General features: G+C 41.5%; 1 protein-coding gene across 2 annotated transcripts in view; it reads left to right on the top strand.

The window, feature by feature from the left end:
* The window catches only part of cntn3a.1 (contactin 3a, tandem duplicate 1), a 153617-nt gene that overhangs the window by 118583 nt on the left and 10086 nt on the right, over positions 1–24948 (top strand). The window contains exons 13-17 of one of the 2 annotated variants that reach the window (XM_049016174.1): positions 12190–12365; positions 14782–14899; positions 16824–16982; positions 17666–17815; positions 18339–18409. In XM_049016174.1, the coding sequence (XP_048872131.1) occupies positions 12190–12365; positions 14782–14899; positions 16824–16982; positions 17666–17815; positions 18339–18409 (674 nt within the window). Of the gene's footprint in view, positions 1–12189; positions 12366–14778; positions 14900–16823; positions 16983–17665; positions 17816–18338; positions 18410–24948 lie in introns of both variants that reach the window. The other variant, XM_049016173.1, reaches the window with a different exon arrangement.

Raw genomic sequence — 24948 nt, 5'->3', positions numbered from 1 at the left:
ACTATTGGGTTTCAAAACTTTTAATAAAGTGAGAACAAGTTCTCATTTTGGAATTACCTCAGACTCTGGTTAGCATTGAAACCCACTCCATCTCCCCGAGAAATGTGAAAACATTGTAAGATATTATAAATCACTGTTTCCCAACCCAGTCCTTGGGGATCCCCTAGACAGTCCATGTTTTTCCAACTGGGAACTGGGAGGCAGCAAAAATGTCGACTGTCTGTGGGTCCCCGAGGACTGGGTTAAGGAAACACTATTATAAATGATTCAGCGTACATTATAGCTGAGGAGTATTGTTGGAGTGTTGTACTATAGATAAAAAGGGGTTTGGCCTCATGTGTCATTACTTATATAAAAATACTGAATTACTTCTAGAATGTCAGATCAGTTAAATTAGGGCACCCAGATTGTTTTTGCTAGGCAGAGCAAGTAAAGAGTACAAATTCTGAGGGACAAGAAACTAAATCAGCAGGAATAAAGAAAGAATTGATGAATTAATTAAACAAGCTTGTATCTTATATCACTATAAGTAATAAAACTTTTATAAGTAAAAATTTAAGGAAAGAAGTGAATAAACCTTCAATCAAAGTTATCAAAGTTATTTTTATAGAGCGGAGAACTGTATTTCTGATTGACTAGTGAGGATATTATAATTTCTGGAGTGATAAATGTAGCCTGATCACACACTGCACCATTGGTCACAGCTCCAGTCTGCTAAAGGCAGATTGTAAGACTTGAAGACAGGTAGCGGCCAACCGGGGTTATCATGTGACCCCACTGCAGCCACTCAGAGGATCTAACAATGTTCTGCTCTGTGCTGCTGCCAGCACAGTGGGATTTCAGAGCTGCTGGACAGAGGATTAATGTGTATATGAGAAGCTGATTGGTGTAGAGGGGTTCCCTGCCCGGCCAGCAGTCCCCTTATTGGTATAAAGGAGTGTCCTGCCAAGCCAGGAGTCCTGTTATTATGGTAGAGGGGTTCTCTGCCCAGACAGCAGGCTCCTTATTGGTATAGGGGGGTTCGCTTCCAGGCCAGCAGTCCCTTAAGTGGTGTAGGGGAGTTCGCTGTCAAGCCAGCAGTCCCCTTATCGGTGTAGGGGAGTTCCCTGGCAGGCCAGCAGTCCCCTTATTGGTGTAGGGGGGTTCCCTGGCTGGCCAGCAGTCTCCTTATAGGTATAGCAGTCCCCTGATTGGTGCAGATGAGTGCCCTGCCAGGGCCCTTTTACTGATGTGGAGTAATAGAGAAATTTTGACGATTTGAATAATAAGATTTCTCAGACGGGCCTCCAAGAAATAATGGGCAACTGACAGAGTTTCTATGTTGGCAGCATTAAGAGTTTCTTCTATACCTTCAGCTGTCTCTCTATACCTTAGCATTGTAAAACCATTTAGGTAACTCCAGTTCAGTATTCAATTCAATTCAGCTCAATTTCATTTGTACAGTGCATTTTCACTCAAAGTGCTGTACGGTATCCCTGCTCAATTTCCCCAGACAGCAAGCCAGAGGCAATGGTGGCAAGGAAAAACTCACTAGTATAAAGAAAATTGGGAGCAATCAGAGTCAAAGGGTGAGACAATCCTCCGGGGCCAGGAGTGAAAGTCAACTGGTTAAAATCCAGGTGTAAATGCAAATGCAGTGGAGTTATAGATAGGAGTATATAGATGCTGTCAAGGCAGGCAGGTGATGGTGCTTCTTCCAACGCCAAGATGAGCGGTGATGCGATCAAGGCAGGGGAGATACCACAGGCAAGGTGAGAGATGTCACAGGCAAGGTGAGAGATGTCACAGGCAAGGTGAGAGATGTCACAGGCAAAGGCAGAGATATCACAGGCAAGGTGAGAGATGTCACAGGCAAGGTGAGAGATGTCACAGGCAAAGGGGGAGACGTCACAGGCAAGGTGAGAGATGTCACAGGCAAGGTGAGAGATGTCGCAGGCAAGGTAAGATATGTCACAGGCAAAGAGAGAGACGTCACAGGCAAGGTGAGAGATGTCACAGGCAAGGGGAGAGATGTCACAGGCAAGGTGAGAGATGTTACAGGCAAGGTGAGAGATGTCACAGGCAAGGGGAGAGATGTCACAGGCAAGGTGAGAGATGTTACAGGCAAGGTGAGAGATGTCACAGGCAAGGTGAGAGATGTCACAGGCAAGGGGAGAGATGTCACAGGCAAGGTGAGAGATGTCACAGGCAAGGGGAGAGTTGTCACAGGCAAAGGGGGAGACGTCACAGGCAAGGTGAGAGATGTCACAGGCAAGGTGAGAGATGTCACAGGCAAGGGGAGAGATGTCACAGGCAAGGTGAGAGATGTCACAGGCAAGGTGAGAGATGTCACAGGCAAGGGGAGAGATGTCACAGGTAAGGTAAGATATGTCACAGGCAAAGAGAGAGACGTCACAGGCAAGGTGAGAGATGTCACAGGCAAAGAGAGAGACGTCACAGGCAAGGTGAGAGATGTCACAGGCAAGGGGAGAGATGTCACAGGCAAAGGGAGAGACGTCACAGGCAAGGTGAGAGATGTCACAGGCAAGGGGAGAGATGTCACAGGCAAAGAGAGACACGTCACAGGCAAGGGAAGAGATGTCACAGGCAAATGGAGAGATGACACAGGCAAGGGGAGAGATGTCACAGGCAAGGGGAGAAATGTCACAGGCAAAGAGAGAGACGTCACAGGCAAGGTGAGAGATGTCACAGGCAAGGTGAGAGATGTCACAGGCAAGGGGAGAGATGTCACAGGCAAAGAGAGACACGTCACAGGCAAGGGAAGAGATGTCACAGGCAAATGGAGAGATGACACAGGCAAGGGGAGAGATGTCACAGGCAAGGTAAGATATGTCACAGGCAAAGAGAGACATCACAGGCAAGGTGAGAGATGTCACAGGCAAGGTGAGAGATGTCACAGGCAATGGGAGAGATGTCACAGGCAAGGTGAGAGATGTTACAGGCAAGGTGAGAGATGTCACAGGCAAGGGGAGAGATGTCACAGGCAAGGTGAGAGATGTTACAGGCAAGGTGAGAGATGTCACAGGCAAGGGGAGAGATGTCACAGGCAAGGTGAGAGGTGTCACAGGCAAGGGGAGAGTTGTCACAGGCAAAGGGGGAGACGTCACAGGCAAGGTGAGAGATGTCACAGGCAAGGTGAGAGATGTCACAGGCAAGGGGAGAGATGTCACAGGCAAGGTGAGAGATGTTACAGGCAAGGTGAGAGATGTCACAGGCAAGGGGAGAGATGTCACAGGTAAGGTAAGATATGTCACAGGCAAAGAGAGAGACGTCACAGGCAAGGTGAGAGATGTCACAGGCAAGGGGAGAGATGTCACAGGCAAAGGGAGAGACGTCACAGGCAAGGTGAGAGATGTCACAGGCAAGGGGAGAGATGTCACAGGCAAAGAGAGACACGTCACAGGCAAGGGAAGAGATGTCACAGGCAAATGGAGAGATGACACAGGCAAGGTAAATGATGTCACACACAAGGGGAGAGATGTCACAGACAAGGGGTCTCCGTTAATTATTAGAAACAAATAACTGACATGAACTGGACTGACTTAGCTCAGGTCATCTAGCGCCACAATAACATGTACAATTATATACTGTTTCACTGATTCGGACTTTACTTACTGTATATATCTGTACATTGGCTGGTTGTGAGCAGTAGTGTCGCCAGTTACTGCTTTTATTATTTATCAGTTTACTTATATGATTAAAATTAGCTGTATATCGTTCTCCATTGCATTCTAGGATGCAGTTGGTGACAGAAACATGAACATCATATTATCATACTAATATCCCTTAATGTGACCATCATATATTCTGTTCCCCTACAAATGTCAACACAAAGCTTTCAGGGGTATTTGTAAGCTATTTTGATCCTTCTGTTTCATTCATCTTTGATCCTGGAATATGTGGTTGCAGCTCTTTTTATTCCCAGTGTAAATAATAAAAAGGGCTTTTAGAATATATTCATCTAACTCCAGTGAAGGTCAAAGAATGATTCTCACTTTGAAATGGGGGACATTCAGATAATATCACTTTCAGAGTCATCCCATTTGACCAATTGGTAAAGCTGCACTTTGACAAGGAAATATTTTTCCTTTATAACATGATAGAGAGCAGAATAAGTTTAAATATCTTTCAGATCTATCTATGATTATGTATGGAATATCAGTTCAAACTCGTCGCCAGGAGACATGGAGATTTTGTCTATTGAAGTATCTTATATTTCAACAACAGCAGATACTGTAAAAAATATTATCAGGTCTCTTAATACCATATTTCCTGGTCTTGCCCAGCAAGTTTTTCAACCCAGTGAGGTGAGAGACCCTTCACTGAAAGTAGTATTATGACCCTTCTGTTTGTGTGATCAATGTTCACCCCCCTCCCCCCATGTCCTTGAGTTGCTCATTCATGAAGAAAGAAGGACATCTTGTCTAAGCAAGCTAACACAAAGGGGTCAAGTGTTTAAATGCTTACAGTGACCCAGCTTGTGAAGATCTGGTGCTGAGGCACATGGATGCCAACCCTGGAAAGCCCTGGAACCTTAAGAGCCCCAAGTCTAAAACCCTCCTCCTCATCTTCATCTACTTGAAAATAGTACATCTGAAACCATGCATTTCCTTAACTTCAAAGCTCCCCTTATCAGTTGTTTGAGGTGTTATCCTGTTTTTTATCTTAATGCAAGTTACTTAGAGTGTAAATGTTAAAATGAGGAGTACTTAGTTTGCAATTACTTATGCCCCTTATTGGTAAGTGAGCTGTTATCTCAACTATCAGTAATCTGATTTATTGAGAGTCGGAGAGAAGTTTTACTTCTGGGACTAATAGATCCCATTCTATAAGGGTACTATCTCATGAAGTATCTTAATAACCTACCTGTCCTACAGTAGGTAGCTATAGTAAATATAGCTACCTTTGATAAATCAATTAATGTTTCTGCAACACTGATACTTTTATTGTCTTAAAATTCTAAATTGATGAGCTATACATGACACTGATACTAACTGTGAAGCTTTCTATGCCATAGTCAGTTTCCTATCATCTGAAATTTGCATTTGTACCTATTTTTCTGATGTGAGATAAATGGACAGAATAAATTTTAGGTCATAGTTCACTCACTTCTGTTCTGGTGCTCCTTTCAGTTTTGTCTTTTTTTGTTGATGCCATCAAATTTGGTCGATGCCGTTGGAGCCGGCATTAAAGGAGTACAGGTACTGTAAATGTATGGGACTGTGCTGCTTTTTCAGCGTGGGGGACTTCCCACTCCTCTCACAGACAGCACAGCAGCTGTCTGGCTTTCAACTCTAAAGAGCAGATTGCAAGTTGCTCCTCTCCGGGAGAAAAATGGGAGCAGTAATCGGCTTCTATTTTAATAAAGGTTGATGTAAAAATGTGACAGTGCTTTTGAAAAAGTTCTCCTGGAATCATTTTTTATGAAGTGCAAGTCCTTCCATTCTTCCTAAGAATTTGTCTCTTTTATTTGTCATCATATATAGTCAATTGCAGCTCTGCGTGCATGAAGTGCAACTGAACGGATAACTGAAATGGAACAAAATAATCTGCATTTCGAAATCCGAGCAGAGGCTGTGATGTCATCAAGAGAAAAGGTCAAGTAGATCTGGATGTGACTGATGTAGTAGGAGTAGTAGGAGAAGCTGACCTACTGTAGAGAGTTAATGTAAAGAAAGAAAGGGAAAGGACCAAGGACAGAGCCTTGGGGAATATCGGTTGTTATGATGTGTCTGACAGGTATGAGTCAAACCAGCACAGACCAGATCCTTATGACGCCAAGTTGAGAAGCAGGGGCCAGAAGGATTTGGTGATAAACTGTGTCAAAAGCTGCAAAGTGGTCCAGTAGGATCAGGACAGATGCAGCTCGGGCAGGTCATAGGTGACAATCTGCAGACCTGCAGACTTGGTTTGAACTTTTTCAGCTGATACAGGAAGTACATGCTCAGTTGTGTTTTCTTGATGATGTGGTCAATATTGTTCTCCTGCCTAAGATCTTGGGAGATTATCGTTCCCAGGATTTGAAGATTTTTTTATTAATGCCTAAATTGTGGATGGCAAGGAGGGTAGAGAGTAGTTCCCCTGAAGTCCTCAATCTTCTCTACCACCTTCAGAGAATTAAGCTTCAAGCTGTTATAAATGCACCAGGAAACATGTACCTTTTGTCTCTACGCAGACTTATCAATATTGTATATAAGAGATTACTGTGTGTTAATTGTAAATTTCTGGAAGTCAGATCATTTGAGTCATAAGATGGGTTGGGTCACTGAAGATGCTGTTTATTGGGCCCTGTTTTAACGATCTAAAGCACCCGGTCTGATGCGAAAGTTCCTTTAGGGTGTGGCCAACCTGCTTTTGCTAGTTTAACAGCAGAAAAATAGTCGCTGCACCAGGCACATGGTCCAAAAGGGAAGTAATTAGCCATGGGTGTGTTTGGGGCACAACAAGCTGTAAATCAATCACAATGTCATCTGCAATTCCCTTTAAAAGCCAGGTGTGCTTTCATCTCGGTGAATTACTATTGTAGTGGTGGATTTACCATGAAAAGAATGTTTCTCTGGAGAGGAAATGGATCTGTTCATGTGTGAAGTGAAATTCCTCATCAGTCTTGTGAATGTCCAGCAAGAGCCTGCACGAAAATTTAATGCCTAAACATCTAAATGTCTGCTTAAAGAGAGGTGATATAAAGCTATGTTACTACTTAATATCAAAGTAGTATGTAATTAAGGGGAAATCAGATATTTGGCAGTCCTTGGCACAATGAGAACCACTTGTCTTCTGCTCGTTCTATCAAATGAAACAAAGTGTTATCACACACTGGGCACAAGTCTTAGGGGGTAAAACATCCTGTGTGATCAGTTTCAAAGGGCCAGACCAATACATTTATACATTAGTTCATTTAATACAATTACATTTGTTACTTAAATGACGTGGGTGCTGGACAGGTAAACCGAAACTGCATTGGGAACAATAATCTCCCAAGATCTTAGGTAGGAGAACAATATTGACCACATCATTAAGAAAACACAACTGAGCATGTACTTCCTGAATTAGCTGAAAAAGTTCAAACCTTCTCGGACTATGATGTCTTATCACTACCCTGCCATCGAGTTTGTCCATCTTTACATCATCACTTTCGGTCCACCACAACACAGGACAGGACCTAACTCACCAGACGCATTATCTAAGTCTGCAGGTCTGCAGATTGTCACCTATGACCTGCCCTCCCTCCAGGAACTTTACATCTTCAGGGGCAAAAAAATGACCAGGCAGGATCATTACCTTGATTCTAGTCACAAAAATTCATGATTTCAAGACACACAAAAAATATCTTCTTTCACCCAGCAGTGACTCTTTTGAATAACTGACAGTACACACTCACTACTACATCCATCCATCCATCCATTTTCAAGACCACTTATCCTTTTGGGTCGCAGGGGGTTCGAAGCCTATCCTGGAAGCAATGGGCACAAGGCAGGGAACAACCCAGGACGGGGGGCCAGCCCAGCACAGAGCACACTCACACACGGGCAATTTAGTAACTCCAATTAGCTTTAGCATGTCTTTGGACTATGAGGGGAAACAAGAGTACCCCGAGGAAACCCCACAACGACATGGGGAGAACATGCAAACTCTGCGCACATGTAACCCAGGTGGAGACTCAAACCCGGGTCCCAGAGGTGCGAGGCAACAGTGCTAAACACTGCACCACCATGCCGCCCCTTGCTACTACAAAAGTACTTAATTATTACTGGAGCACTGTACTTCACATTTCAATGTTGTTGTTTTATTGTACTCCCACCTATACTCTCTTCTCTGGTTCTTATGTGCCGTCATAAGCAAAATACCAAGACAAGTTCCTTGTAATAGTGGAGTTGCCAGGCCTGATCATAATTCACATTATCTCAGACAAAATTACTTAAATTGGATTTGCATCACGCCTTAGGCAATAATAGTACATTTTTTGCAAGTTTTTTGTTTGTGTGTACATGTACTGCATTTTAGTCAGCTCTGTTACCAAAACTTATGCAATTGTGTAAATATTTTTAAAGCATATTAAATCAATCACAGATTGGCCACTCAGATGCTATGTTTTAAGAAATTAAAGGTTACATGTCACAATATATTCGATTTGTTACAAAAGAATGACCATGCAAGTTGTATTTCCCTTCAGTAACAAAGATTTTTTTACATAGCCCACAAGCCCCAGGTTAACAGAATACACAACCAAGTTGACCATGGGCAAGAATAACTGCCTAACTGACTGGTGAAGCCTTATGGTAGATCTTAAATGCGCATCATTTATACTAATTGGGAGCATGTTCGGATGTTCTGTTTTGGAACGCTTTCTTGATTGTGATGTTTCAGGTTCCATTGTTAGCATTATTTTTATGTTCTAAGGTTATATTCTATACAGTTGTCCACTGGTGACAGAACTCTCTACATTCTACTGCATAGAGTTTGAGCAAGAGAAGTCCTTAAAGCCAGAACCCTCCCAATACTTGCAATTTAAACTTTCAGTGTCGCAAGTGATGGCATCCACAAAGTCTTCTAGATTGACTTTCAAAAGGTGGAGCTTTTACACACTGAAGCCAAGATTTATATGTAGTTTGGACATGCTTGTTTCACAATCAAGTATGGTTGCATTACACCAGGAGTACACAAAACAGAGAGTATGAGATGTAGGTTTCTTCTTCGGCCTGGGCTGAATTGAGAACCGCATCACCAAAAAACAGACTACAAACCCAGGGACCCCCACAGAGCTGTGTACTAAGTCCCCTTCTATAGACCCTCTTCACCTATAACTGCATTGACTCCCACAAAGACACAGTTATCATAAAATTTGCTAATGATACCATAGTCATTGGACTGATTACTGGAGTGATGAGACTATAGGATGGAGGTGATAGATCTGGTGGTGATAGATCTGGTAAATGGAAACTGCATTGGGATCATGCTAGCAAAAGACACTTGCATTGTGCCTGATGCCACTTTGGATCAGAAGCTAAATAGGGGCCAGAATGTCTGATGTGCGTTTTCTAAGCCTTACGTACTGTCTCCTGTCAGCCAGTGGTTCACCAACAGATGGAAATCAGGTACAGTGAGCCAGAAAGGCTTTGTTTAAGTAGTTATGCAATTACAGCATTGAACACAGAGCTGAAATCAACTACAAATAGTATTCATATGTGGGATCCTGGCTAATGTAGGTGCTATAGGATGTAGTGAAGTCCCATGTTGATTTCATCATTTGCAGAACAATTACAAGTATGTGCAAACTGAAAGAAGGTTGGTGGCGGGTCAGTGACTGTTTTGAGGTAGGTAAGTACAAATCTTTCCAAGGTAAAGAATGATGATAGAACAATGCCAGCAAGACAAAGGAGATGATTGTGGACCCACAGAAAAGGCAGATGCGGCACACACCATTGCACATTCATGAGGCAGCAATGGAGAGAGTGAAAACTTTCAATTTACTTGGCGTTCCCATCAGCGAGGATCTCACTCGGTGATCACAACAATGATCAAGTGCTGAAGAAGTCTCAACAGTGTCTCTACCTCCTGAGAAGGCTTAAGAAATTTGGCATGCCTTTCAGAATCCTTAGCGGTTTCTCTAGGGATACTATGTTGAGCATTCTTACCAGCGGCATTACGGTCTGCTTGGCAAACCGCTCTTCACAGGACAGCCACGCCCTACAGTGGATGATAAGAACTATCCAGACCATCTGAGTGACAGTTCTTCCAGCTCTGGAGAGCATTTATCACACCTGGGTCATCAGGAGGCCCAGTAGCATCATAAAGGACAGTACCCACCCCCAGCACAGCTTATTCACACTCTTACATCAGGAAGACACTACAAGAGTGTGAAATCAAGGACCACAAGACTACAGAACAGTTGTTACCCACAGGCTTTTAGGCTTGTGAATGACTCTTGTCCACTAACCCTCACCCCTACACATTCTGTCAACACAGTCGACCAATGAGGTGCTGATTTTTTTTTTGCACTAAAATCCTGGCACATACGAATGGCCAGCAGTCTCTTCTGTTTCTCTCCTCCACTCATTTGATATGTTTGCATTGCACCATTTCTACGTTTTTATTGTTATAATTGTAATTGTATTTATTGTTTTACTGCATGCACCTTAATTTGTACTTGTGATCTGTGTTTTGTGTTTAATTCGTGTTTACTAGGAGGACACGTGGAGTGATATTTTCATTGCATAGGGGAACTGCTTACTTTGCATATGACAAACAAACTCTTAAATCTTGGATTATAAGAACATAAGAAATTTACAAACGAGAGGAAACCTTTCGGACCATTAAGTTTGTTTGGGAAGAACTTAACTAATAGGAGTTGTTAAAATCTTATCTAGCTTTGACTTCAAAGGTTTTAGCTTGCACTACACTAACAGGGAGACTATTCCATATTCTAGCTACACGTTGTGTAAAGAAGTGCTTTCTCAAATTCGTTTTAAAATGTTCTCCTGCTAATTTCCACTTATGGCCACGAGTTCTAGTATTTAAACTAATATTGAAGTAGCCATTTGGCTGAACAGCATCCAGACCTGTTAGAATCTTATGTATATATACTTGGATCATATCTCCCAATGTATCCAATCCTATTGCCCATCTGAAAATCCTCAGGAGTTCTGTGAAAATCTTTTAAACGTTTTTTTTTCTGATTGTTTTTGAAATAATTTACTTTTGTTAATCCTAGTTTGCTTACTTATATTTGCTTTGAATTTTCTCAACTAGGGTCTCATGAAACAAAGTAGTGTAATGTCTGGTTGTAGAAGCAGTCCCAGCAGTTTATTTACCTTTGTGCACAGAAGCGGATTTGTTTCCTGTTTTCTCTGTTTTGTTTTGTTAAAGTCAATATTATGAGAACAACTAAAATACATATTAACAACTTATGATGAATTACTCATGATCAAATATGTCTCAAGCCTGAAATGTTCCATGAATCTACACCATAATCCAAACAGAAGATTTTTGAGGCATTTTAATATTTATTTTTCCAGGTACAGTGTGTTTGGAGATCAGAGGGACGTGCAAAAATGCTGTTTTCTCAAATCGTGCAGTTAGATTTTGATCTTTTTTTTTCATCTTACTACTTATATGCATGTTGTCATGAAGGATACTTAATTTAATTGTAAAATATTTTTTGCAATTACTTAAAATGCATATTGGAAAATTTTATTTCAGTTGAATGCATACGGCACCATGATTGTGGAGTCACCCATATCTATCAGTGCAGATAAATCATAAACATGTTCAGAATTTAGAGGTAGACCACCTGGAAATAATGTCAACTAAATACGATTAATAAATAAGCCTAGGGACAGATTTCAGATCTGAAGCTGGAAGATTGAATTACGTTTCATAGGGGTTAGACATTTTCATAACAAAAGATAGGGTTCTTGGTACGACTTTAGTTCTTTAAGGATTTGACGTGCTTTAAAGTGATTGGTGGATCTCATTTACACCTCCTCAGTTGCAGTTTAAAAGATCTCATTATGCTTTTGTATTTCTTGCTAATTGTTTTAATGCTTCTTTCATTGTGCATGGGAAAATCTGTTAAAGCACTGATGACTATAATTAATGGTAAAATATGTAGGGAGGTATCGTATACAGCTGCCTAGTGTTCCCTCCAGACATGAAGTGTCTTAAAAAATGAAAGTCTCACATGCACATTAAAGAGTTGTAGAATAACATTTAAATATCATACCCGATATATGAGGAGCGACTCGTCACACTAGGAAAGAGGGGCATGTGAAAACCCTTCCACTATGTCTCAGGGGCCCAAATTGCCTGGGTGCTTTAGCATAATACGTATCTTGGTTCCCTTTTCTCTTTCATGTTAGTGCTGGCATAAATGGCTGATTTTCACATTAGGAATCTAGACATGAAATATTTTTATTGATCAAAGGGCGTCTTAAAAATCTTTTTTTTCCTAATGCAAATATCCTGTCCCTGTCATGTTTTGTAATACATACAAATCACTGCTGGTTCACAGAGTCAACTACGCTGTGGCTCTAGTCCATAAGCACAGTGTCTGGCTGAATTAGCATAACTGGAGTCTTGTTGAGGTCTTGTTTGCAGCATATGTTTATTTATTGAGCATTTAATTGGCTTTTTCCCATAACACAGTATACCTTTTTGTTTTGCTTTGTTTTGTTCTGTTTTGTTTTGTAGAGCCAACAATCATCCTGACACCGCCAACAAATCTGGATGTCACAGTGGGCGAGAGCGTCGTCCTGCCTTGTCAGGTGTCCCACGATGCCTCCCTGGACCTGAAGTTCTCCTGGTTCTTCGGCCAGCAGCCTCTGCATTTTGGCTCCCACGGCGGCTACTTTGAGAAAGTGGGCGGCGTGAGTAGACCGTAATGTATGATGTCTATGTGAGATTGAAAGCGACAGGTGCTCTCTGAAAAACACCTCGCTTAATGGACTTCATCTATTTTCTGTGGCATTACTTTCCAGGATCAGGGGGAAAAAAAAGAACTGTGGCCACGGCTAGAGAAAGGGAGTCATGCATAATGAATGTCAGAGAGCAATTTTTTTCCCATGTTAAAAATTGCCTTCAATTTATTTATGATTCTGGTAACAGACCAAAACCTATCAGTAAAACTGGACAGAGATTTATTATATTCCCCTAGTAAATTTGAGCAAAAGAGCCAATGAAGGCAGATGTATGTGTTACACTGACACATAAGCGGATCTTAGATGAATGTCATGCAGGGAAACTCCTGATATATGACATGTAGGTAAGACATAAACTAGATGAGTCTGTGTTTGTTTTTCTCTCACATCAGTCAGCTTGTAAATCACCTGATAAAAATATTTGATTGGTTTGTGGACTTCCTACAAAGTCTGTAATTTTATTTGCATGACTGCAGCATGCAAATATCCATTGGTTTAATCAAAATTATGGGGTGGAACTACTTATTCCGTCTTGCCTAAGCATTCCATCATTTTAAATATGCAGCAAATCCACTTTGTGCTACAGTAGGTCTTGGTCTTCAGCTGAGGTCTACACTGTCTGTATCAGAGGCGTCAGAAGCATTTTGAATGTGGGGGGGGACACACTGGCATAAAACTAACATTTTATGTTAAATGTGGGGGGGTCCAGACAAATAATTATGAAATGTGAGGGGGACACGTCCACCTCAGATTTAATGGCGGCGACGCCCATGATCTGTATGATGGGATCCCACCAAACTGCTGTGTTTATGCAAACACATAAATGAACACATAAAATAATGCAAGTGTGAAGATTAAATGAAGTCTTATTTTATGAGCTGGTAAGAACATTTTTAAAAAGTGCCTACTATTTCCACCACTGATGATTAACATCATCATTTGGCTGCTGTAACAATGCAAATTTCCCATCTTTGGGATTAATAAAGCTTATCTTATCTTGTCTTATCTTATCTTATCTTAGCTTAAAACATGAAGAGGGTCTCGTTTAAAATATCTTCATCCTTTTTTGTCACTGAATCATTTTCAAAACCAGGTTAACTCCCCATTTTAAAGACAAAAAGCATAATTATACAAATACAGATTTTTTTATGTGAAATAAAATATTTTGATGTAGAGAAAATCAAAAGTTTGATTTGACATCATTTGTCATAATCATTTCAGAATATTTCTCATTTTCAGCCACATATTCAGATTTTCAATATATTTGAAAGCTCTGTGTAATACGCTTGCAATAATTTATGCTCAGAACGATAGGAGGTTAATTTTAACCACATGCAGTAGTGTGCACAATGATTAGAACACCTCAAAAAGCTTACTGTTTTCAGGCAATTATTATCATACTGTGTCATATTTTATAAGTTGAAATTTATGTTATCAGTACTTTCCTTTTCCAATAAACAGATATGTCAGGGTTGAAAAGTAATCTCACAGCGGTTTGGAACCATTTTCTTATGAACAGTTAGAGGTCACAGAAAAATGCTTTTGAATTGTTTTCTCCAAAAGTTTCTGAAACCATTTTTCTTATACAAAGTTCGGTACTGAATTCAAACGTTGGATTTAATCTGACAACAGGCAAAGCTAAGCGATTCAGTCAACTAACTTTTTCAGTTGGAAAATCTGAAATGTGGTTGGCTAGGGTCAATATTCTTCTTTCAAATTCCAAATCCCTTATTTTTCTTTCAAACTCCAATTATACTTCACTCAAGAATAGAAAAATTATAACAATATTTTTTGCTCCCTGAACAGTATGACAGGAAGATAATTTATTTGAATGATAATTACATAATAAAGTAATAACTAGAGATACTTGGATGACAGATTTGATTATTATGTTATTAATCTACGCAGTGTGAACATTTTCAGGATTTGCCGCTGCTGTCAACAGAGCTTTTAGGCTTTGATGACCTCGTGTCAGGAATTAATTGCGATTATGGCGCAGAGAGCAAAGTGGATGCAACAGGATACATAGCAGCTAGAGGGTAACAGCAGTAAGGATTTGCTGTATGCAGGGCTGTATCAGTTGTAGTCTGATCTTAAAATATTCCATTTTCTCATTGGAACTCTACATATGTCGTTTTCTTCAGTCCAACTACACAACCTGAAGCCAAACCTTAAATCCTCATATCCAAACTTTTTACTCGGCAATGAACTTTTATCTCATTTTGATTTAAATATGATGCTTGCTTTTTATTATTACTAGCATTTCCTTGATTGATTCCAAATTTTTTCAGTAGCTGGGAAAGGAACTTGTGTGCAATCAGACTTTTAACTGGCTTGGTTATTTCTTGTTTGTTTCCTTTAGCAGCACTCAGCAGGTGACATCATGATCAGAAACATTCAGCTGAAGCATGCTGGGAAATACACTTGCGTAGTGCAGACTGAAGTGGACAGCGTCTCCGTTTCAACCAGTGTGGAAGTCAGAGGTACCGTATGATCACACCAAACCTGCGGATATTTTTGGACCAGCTGCACTGACTAGAATCTAAGTTTCAACATTAGCTGTCAATTAGTGTTTTGTGCCAATTATAAATGGATTTTTGATATGTTGACAAAGTTAAATTGTGAGTAGGATGTTTTTCCATTGATAGATGCCATGGGAATAATACTTACCGTTCATCATCCCACGAGATTAAGATCCATTTCTCATACTGTGACAATGAAATGGACGGAGAGTATAGATCAGCCTTTAGATGAAGTGAATGTCCCCCACAATGTGATAAAACCCTGTTATTTTCATGTTGTGGGGACCATTTTTCATGCCCCCACAAAGATCTGTGAATGCAATCAAAAAACTAAAAATGCCAAAAGACATATTTTGTTTGGTTACTTATGGTTAAGTTAATTCATGGTTAGGGCTGGGTATGGGTTAAGCTCGTCATGTTGAGATTAGCATTTTCCCCATTGAAATGAAGTGGGATATGGTTCAGGGCAACAGGATGTCAGGAACACTGACTGACCATGAAGGAGAACCGACAGGCAGCACTAACATCTAACAGCACTGTCATCGATAATGACTGTACTGTGGAACATCACACAGGAAGATATCTATATACAGGGGTAATGAGGACCAGATGAGGGACAGGTCTGAGTGATTTGGAACTAGAGAGAAGGAAACAGGATGGCCAGCAGAGACCTCTACTGACCAAATGTGAACACAACAGGATTGATAAAGACGGACCCTGACACATACTTCAAAATGGAGAGGACTTCCTATGAGTTAGTTGCTCTAAAAGAAATAATTATCATTTTATCTTCAAAACTCTCATACCACCATTTTTTGGACGTGTCTGCTTCAGCACTTTCCACTTGCTCTATACTGTAACACCTGCCATGGTTTACCAAAGCCGTTTGATAGCAAAAACCATGAAAAACCATGCCGTTGCTTTCCATCTGAAATGGTTGCAATTTCCTTTTCTTTGATTATATTAAGAAAGATGTCTTAGTCACCTAAAACGCACCATACTTTACTTACATCTGGTCACCACCAACCCACAAATGTAACAGGGCTTTTTCAAAAATGTTATGTTGTTCACTTAGTAGTTCACATCTTCAAAGTGTGCAAAATCTAGGTCGATGAGAACATCGCCACTGCACAGCATATTTTGGAAGCAAGTTTTTAAAAAATCATTAAATCCATCTCATCCTTTCATTCTCTGTAATTGCTTGTCCTATTCAGGGTTGCAGGGGGTCCAGAGCCTGTGGGTGCGAGACAGAGAACAGCCCACGATGGGGTGTCAACCCATTGCAAGGCACACTAACACATACAGGCATTTGTTTAATACCATTCTGAATACATTTCAGAGACTCTTGTATGTGAAAGTCAGCTCTTCCATCCCTCCCTCCATCATCTGTAACCACTTGACCTCTCCAGGGTCACAGGGGGTTTGCAGCCCATCCCAGACGCTACAGGTACAAGGCAGGGAACAACCCAGAATGGGGCACCAACCAGTCACATGGCACACTCACATTATAGGTAGTTTAGTAACTCTAATTGACCTGAGGATGTTTTTGGCCTGGAAGGGGAAACTGGAGTACTTGGAGAAAACCCCATGACATGACAGAGATAATATGCAAGGTCCAAACAGATGGAACCCTGGCAGAGACATGAACCCAAGTCCTAGTGGTGACAGGCAACAGTGCTAACCACTGCGCCACCACATCACAACTTTGAAAACCATAAAGTCATAAAATGATAACATTTCATAAGTCATACAATTCATGTGCTTAGAGAAGCATGTGGCTGACTGTTTTTCACAGGTTTTGGAGTTTGTACTGTGGTAATATATCAGAGGCTGCATTAATCAGCCCTGTTGTCAACTGTCAATTAGAATCTCCCTTCCATTTCAGGTCCTCCCGGCCCCCCTGTTGACCTCACTGTGGAGGATATTGGTGACACTACGGTAGCTCTCTCCTGGAGGCCTGGTCTGGACAACCAGAGTCCCATCACTACCTACACGATCCAAGCCAGGAGCCCCTTCTCCCTTGGCTGGCAGGCCGTTACCACAGGTACGCATATCCCTTGCTGGGATATCGTGTGCCCACAGGTGATGGGCCGGTTGCATGTGTGCTGTTTCTTGTGTGGCCTAATGTCAACTTGGAGGGAAAAACAAGCAGTCCAGTGTTGTTACGCAGTGAGTGTTAGCTGTTGTCAATCAGTGCACTATGCATAAACTAGCTGAACTCACTGCCCTGTAAGTGTTAGCTAAGCATGAACTGAAATAGCACGGTCATTTTCTTAGCGAGAGCAAGCGTCTGTGCTGTCGATTTAGCCATGTCTGTATGGCGACCCACCAAATCAGTCCATGTCCCCTACTTTATATGTGAACATGTTATGAGCAGGTTTATTCCTGTTTTGTAAATTAATTTGTTTGTATGGGTGATGGTGGTACTGTACATGGAAAGTAATGCATATGTAATGTATGTCTATATACACTGTGGGGATCAAATGTCCCCACAATGTGATAAAAACCTATTATTTTTTCGGTCCACACAAGGGGAAGTTTGATAAAGATCTGTGACTGAAATAAAAAAAAACTAAAGATGCCAAAAGTCTTGTATTTTGTTTGATTACTTATGGTTAAGGTTAGGGCTGGGTGGGGTTAAGGTTTTTCCCATAGAAATTAATGGATGGTCTCTACAGAGATATGATAACAAACGTCTGTGTGTGTTTGTACCTGCATGGGCCTCAGTTCCCGAGGAGCTGGGGGGGCAACAACTGATGACCACGGTGACAGAACTGAACCCATGGGTGGAATATGAGTTCCGTGTCCTGGCAACCAATGGCGTGGGCACCGGGGAGCCCAGCAAGCCTTCAAAACAAGCGCGCACCAAAGATGCATGTAAGACGGAATTAAATTTCTTATTTTTGCCATATTCTTTGGGCTGTTTTTGTATGGATGATCAGCTAAAATATTCATAGTAAAATTCTTTCCATGTCCAATTTAAAATACTCACAGATTTTTAGCCAAATTGGCGTTTTTTTGCTGTGTAGAAAATAAACATACAGGAATGTATATAAATGTATTCTAGAGTTACTCAAAGGAGAGCAGATAAATGATAACAATCACTGTCTCCAAAATGCAGCCAATTTCCATGTAATCTTGGTTTCTTACAAGCTACATAAACAACTACTTCTCATTTGCTTCTCTTCTTTTAACAGTTATATATAGTTTTTGGGAAGTGTATAGCTAGACATTTTACGCGAGCAATTTTATGCAAATTCTGACAGGTCCAAGTAAAACCACAAAGAAAGTTGATGTGCATCCAAGTGTTTGAGTCTAATTTGAATACATTACCATGGCCTTTTCCCGTTTGAAATGTGTTACCCAGGAAACGTCATTTCTATTCCATTCCATCCTCTAGTGCCTAAGGTCACACCTGCCAATGTAAGTGGAGGGGGAGGGAGTCGCTCGGAGCTGGTCATCACCTGGGAGGTAAGACGACATGATGTAGAACCACATGTACCTAGCCCTTAGTGTCATATTGCTGTGCTCCTCAAAAGAAGAGCATCCTCCACCTAAGCTTATATTCAGTATGTCAGACCTTCACAGATTTGGGCTCAGTGGAACCCAGCTGTTTAATCAATCCATCCATCAGTCCATCCAGCCATCTTCTATCCTGCTTTTCTATTAATCAGAGCGTAGCCGTATAATATTCCTCAATAATATGAAAATGCAGGAGTACGAAACGATCAAGAAACTGCATAAATGAAGCCAACTGATTAGTAAATGCAGGGTAAACACAGTATTTTAAACAGATGCTTCCACACAGGTGTTGTTTGTGAGTTTTATTAAGCAGTTAACATTCCACCATGCTGAGGGTCATGTTTAAAAAATCCCAGTAGGTGCAGTAATCTCTTGTTTTTGTAATCATGGTTAAAGGAAGCATTACGGGGTATTTCAGGGAGGCCTGATAATTATAGCACACAAACGGTGTTCAATGGGCTTACTGGTCACCAGCAGCAGTGACTAACATAATGTTGGTATGAAACTCTAAACCTAACCTAACTGATTGTTGGAAAAAGCACATATGTCCGTACATTCAAGATGAAAAGTGATGCAAATGTTAATAATTTGGCTGGGAATGAAAAATGTGAAATAGCAGTTTAACCAATTATAATCTACTATAATCTAAGAAAGGTGACTGAACTGGTACATAAAAGCCTTATTACAGATACTGGTGCACTGGGCAGCTGTCTGTAAACCCTTTTCTCTATAAAAATACATATTTGGCAGGTAATAGAAGAAACCTTGTTTCTTATGGTTCAGAGATCTGGCAGGTCTGTTATATAGGCGCATGTCCATAGTATGATTCAGGCCCAAGCCAATCTGAATGATTGGTGAATCATTTCCTTTCTGTAGAAGTGAGACCGATCAAGGTAACAATACTCCCATCCACGCAGCATGACTGGTCAATAAATGGTTTGATGAACGTGGAAACAATGCAAAGCTTGTGTCATGTCTGTCCCTGCCTGCACGTCTCAGCCCACCTGAAAGTTTGTGGGAGATTCTGCAGCAGAGAATAGTGCATCCGTTTCTACCAATTTCAATAAAATGAAATCTCTCGTGGAAGAATGGTGTTACATCCCTTTGAAATCCTAGATGTTTGCAGCATCAATGACAAAGCAGTGTTTCCTGTGGATCAAGAGGTTTGGCATGAGGGCGGTTTGGGGTCGGTTATGCTTTCGCATTCACACTGTAGTCATCTCAGAAAGCCAACGCTGATGTTACTAGGTCGCCTGGGGATAGATTAAAGGGTAGACTTCATCATTTTGCTGTCATTCCCAGGCGTCACCATGATGGTAAAATTGCGACATATAAGTGGGTTGCAGTGTGTGTACGAATAAGGAAAAAGATAGTCAGGAGAGGGACGCGTTGTTACCCCCTCCTAACCTCATCTCTTTATATTTTTCCTGAAAAATAACTACAGTACATAAGTTCATTTTATTAGAGCTTTATAAGAGTGTCTGCTAATTGACAGCGTCATACAGCCTATTAGTGCTGTTAACCAGCTGAATTCTGTAATACCTGCACGGGGGTTGGAATTGGGCTTCTAGAGCGAGTCTCCAGGCGATGATTGATTGGTTGGATAGATGTTTTCTGCCATGACAAGAAAAAATTTTGGCACAGCCGGCCGCTATAGAGAAATGTTCCCAGCGGAAACATGGCAAAGAGCACTGAGTTTTGTTAGCACCCAATGGCTCCAGACACTTTAATTTGGTGTTAAAACTGTAGTTATTTTATGGTATGGCGATTCGGTTAGCATCACAATCGAGTTAATACAATATGACACAAATAATAAGCTCCTAATAAGTTAACAATAATAGCTAAAGATGTAAAATGGCTTGTTTCTGCCACAGCATTTTGCTTCACCGAAAACCAAATGTTAACAAACCAAAGCTTAAATCCTCTATGTAGGACACCTCTACATATCTGTGCTCTATACTTACCACCCTTGGTTGCTTATGTACTACACCGTCAGGCTTCTGGCTGTTACATTCCTGCACAAGTTTTTGTGTTGACAGTGAGCAGACACAGTTGCATGACACGGGGAATGGTAGTGAGTCACTCTTTTTAATTATTGTGGGTATTTTGTGTTATGGGGAACAAAGCCATAAACTGGAAGAAGAGGGAACCACTGGGCTAAAGAAATGGACCTGCAAGTCATCCTGCCTGCTGTATAACAGTATTGCAGCGTAACTTAGTGGCATGGCATCTGCCGCATCCAGTACATATGCAGAGCCCCGAGGGTCTCACACTGCAGCAGTTCATTTTTCTCTGTCCGGTGTTTCCTTTGTCCGAGCGATAACAATGCGCCTGCATGATTTATTGTTTTTCACTTCAGCAACAGAGGGGCCGTAAGGAGAGCTGTCCCCTGGGGGAAGAAGAAATTGTCTTTCAGCTTTTAATAATCTAATTAAAAGCACAGGCTTCCTGAGAAGCTAAAGCTACATTCTAGCAGCTCCCGTCTCTCTGCCTCTACATTGTTATATGGGAGCATTAGTCATTTATCATCTGACTCAAAAAAATGTCTTTTTCAAAGTATTGCATTTGAACCAGGAGTAAGCTGGGAACAGGGCAAACTTGATACTTTGATGTCAAATGTTGTCTTTATAAACTAAGGAATTTTTTGGTTTTAATGTCACGGTGCACTATTACAGTGCATTTCTTCTCCTTTCATGTCTTCCCTTCCCCAATTAAATGCTGCAGCGTGTTTACATTTATATATATACAGTACTGTGCAAAAGTCAAAGAAAATGAAGTTTAAATCATCATGTCAGTGTAAAACTATGATGTCTGTCATAGCGTTAGCACAGCCGTTTCAAAAGCTAAAATCACTCCAGTATTTGCAACATACCCATGTATTTTTTAGCTCGACCACTAGCGCACCTCGTACAGTATACCTAATCAATACCTCATTGACTTGTTCAGTAGTTTAAATAATTTATTAAGTGAGCTATTGGTGAAATTCAAGGAATACATGGAATGGCTGAGGTACCCCTATGGAGAAGTTTTGGAACTGAAGTGACGTTCATCTAGCCATCCAACTAGATATTAGTAACTTATTGGAGAAGAAATCCCTGTTAGTTTTTTCTGTGATACTCTTAATTGGCATATCTTCTGAAATTTAACTGTGTGTTTTTTTTCTGAGCCAATTTATTTTTACTTCCCAGACACATAGGTTGAAACATTGCCTTTGAGACTGCATAAGACCTTTGCAGGGTACTGGAGGTGAACGCTAATATATTTCAACACTGTTCACAAATGTCTGCTGCCAGATCATATGAGGAGATGTCAGGTCCTGAAATCTGGATGCAATGCCAACATAGAGAAATTATTTGATAAATTAATTGGAGTAACAATGACTCCATAACACACACCTATTGACAGAGTGATACAGACATAGATATACAGTTGTAATTCTGCTACATATTGATACACATTTATAAAGGTACATACATGTTGGTCAATGACTGAAGATGTTCATCCACAGGAATAGGTATGTAGGTTGAACATGGAAAAAAAACATTTATGTTCCCTTAATATGGTATGTTTTTCATTGAGAACCATGACTAATGTCCCATCTACACTCTCAGAAAAGGGGTGTAAAATGGTACCTTTACTTGTCACTGGGGCTGTACCCTCAAGGGTCTGCCAATTGTAGCCTTAGGTGTAGATAATTGCACCTTTCAAGGTACTGAGGAACATTTCTGTACCATTAATGCTGTTTGTACCTTTAGGATATTCCTCACAGTCCATTTCTATACCTTAAAAGGTACAATTACAACTGTACAGTCCCACTGACAAACAAAGGTACAAATTTATACCATTTTTTCAGAGAGTATACTACCCAGGATAGTCTTCAAACCAACACAACCCTATACAGTCAGACCTCTGAGATTCGCAAGGTTAGGTTCCAGAACCCATTGCTAATGAGGATTCGCGGATGTTTGGCAGTCACTAAACATGGTAATATGTGCTTATTTCGATAGTTTAAACCCTAAATATGACTCCAATCATGCTCCCAAAGCACTTTAATTTCAAAAGTTAGCTTAATACATTACCTTTAAAAACCAAATAATTTATGTTAGAGTACAGTATCGCCTAACATTTTCGTCACGCTAGCACATTTACAGTACATTATACTAATGTTACCCCTACTAATTCATAGAACATGGCATTGGCTGCCCTTTTCTTTTGCATTCACAGTAAGGTAAAATAAATAAACGAACAGGACTGTAAACTTATTGACAGAAGTCATATATGTAACCAAGGTACACTTCAATAAAATATGTGAATGAAACATGTACTATACGTACAGGGTACAGGTATTCAATCAATTAAAAATTATGTAAAGACGTGCAGAAATATTAAGTTGTAAAAATACTATGTGTGCGTTAATCACGAAAAAGAGAGAGAAAACAAAAATGCATGCACACATTAAAAATATTTAATAAAAACAGTATAATGAAATTTTCATGGATCTGTTAATTCACAAAGCACGAATGCACGAGGGCTGACTGTGAGAGTCAAATAGGAGAGATGGTTAAGTGCCAAGTCACACTGTCCAAATCATAAGATGTGGAAGATGACACAGGCAGAACGGCAAACTAGATGCAGGGACGTCATTGATAGTGGCGACGTCACATGTAGTAGGGTATGCTGGACATCTTGATAGATTGAGGTCTCCAGGCAGCACCGCCGAGGAGGAGTAGGGGAAATAAAATGTACAATTAGTTAAAGTAGAGGAGGCTATAGGCAGCGCTAACAACTAGGTGAGTGCAATATGAAGTCCAATGTACAAGCTCCGACAGATATGGCTATGGCAGCATAAGTAGGAGGGAGAGGCAAGTGGGAATGCAGGCATGGGGAGTCCCTGAAATGTCAGCACTCCAATTCCACAAGGGACTGTGAAGCCAGAGTGACAGCATTGACAGTCCAGTTTATCCAAAGCCAATGGCACTAATCCCCACCCAGCTCTACACCTCACACTATAGGTCTGACTGGGAGTGAGGAGTTAGCTAGAGCTAGAACTAGTGTCCCTATACGCTAAACTAAACAGGTGTGTTTTTAGTCTAGACTTGAATATTGAGGGTGAGCCTGAAACCCGCACATCCGGTGGAAGACCATTCCACAGCTGAGTAGCTCTGTAGGAGAAAGCTCTGCAGCCTGCCGTAGCTCTTTCTACCTTAGGCACTAGCAGATATCCCATGGCTTGAGAGCGAAGAAAGCATGGAGGGTTGTATGTGGTCAGCAGATCACAAATAAAGCATATCATGACCTTCTATCCAAACAGGATAGTGTTTTAAGTAGCAAAAGAATATCAATACCAGAAATTAACATCCATCCATTCATCCATCCATTATCTTCCACTGGATCCAAGGTCGAGTCGCGGGGGCAGCAGTCTCAGCAGGGAAACCCAGACTTCCCTCTCCCCAGTCACCTCATCCAGCTCCTCCCAGGCCAGCCGAGAGACATAGTCCCTCCAGTGTATCCTGGGTCTTCCCCGGGGCCTCCCAGTGGGACATGCCCGGAACACCTCACCAGGGAGGCATCCAGGAGGCATCCTAATCAGATGCCCGAGCCACCTCATCTGGTTCCTCTCAATGCGGAGGAGCAGGCTCTCCCGAATGACTCAGCTCCTCACCCTATATCTAAGGGAGAGCCCAGCCACCCTGTGGAGAAAACTCATTTCGGCCGCTTGACTCGCGATCTCATTCTTTCGGTCACTACCCATAGCTCATGACCATAGGTGAAGGTAGGAATGTAGATCAACTGGTAAATCGAGAGCTTTGCCTTTTGGCTCAGCTCCTTCTTCACCATGACAGACCGATGCAGCGCCTGCATCACTGCTGACGGCGCACCGATCTGCCTGTCGATCTCCTGCTCCATCCTTCCCTCACTTGTGAAGAAGACCCCAAAATACTTAAACTACTCCACTTGGGGAAGGACCCCTTCCCCGACCAGAGAGAGCACTCCACCCTTTTCTGAGGACCATGGTCTCGGATTTGGAGGTGCTGATTTTCATCCCAGCTGCTTCACACTCGGCTGCAAACTGCTCCAATGAGAGTCGAAGGTCACGGTCCAATGAGGCTAACAGAACCACATCATCTGCAAAAAGCAGAGACCTAATCCTGAGGTCACCAAACCGGACACCCTCAACAGTCTGGCTGCGTCTAGAAATTCTGTCCATAAAAGTTATGAACAGAATCGGTGACAAACGGCAACCCTCACAAGGAATGAGTCCCACTTACTGCCGACAATGCGGACCAAGCTCTGGCACCGGTCGTACAAGGACCGAACAGCCCTTAGGCTGCCCGGCACCCCATACTCCCAGAGCACTCCCCGCAGGATTCCCCAAGGGACATGGTCGAATGCCTTCTCCAAGTCCACAAAACACATGTAGACTGGTTGGGCAAACTCCCACGCACCCTCCAGGACCCTGCCGAGAGTATAGAGCTGGTCCACTGTTC

Source organism: Brienomyrus brachyistius, chromosome 6 (assembly GCF_023856365.1).
Source record: "Brienomyrus brachyistius isolate T26 chromosome 6, BBRACH_0.4, whole genome shotgun sequence".
NCBI classification, from domain to species: domain Eukaryota; kingdom Metazoa; phylum Chordata; class Actinopteri; order Osteoglossiformes; family Mormyridae; genus Brienomyrus; species Brienomyrus brachyistius.
This window is presented reverse-complemented; position numbering and strand designations above follow the sequence as displayed.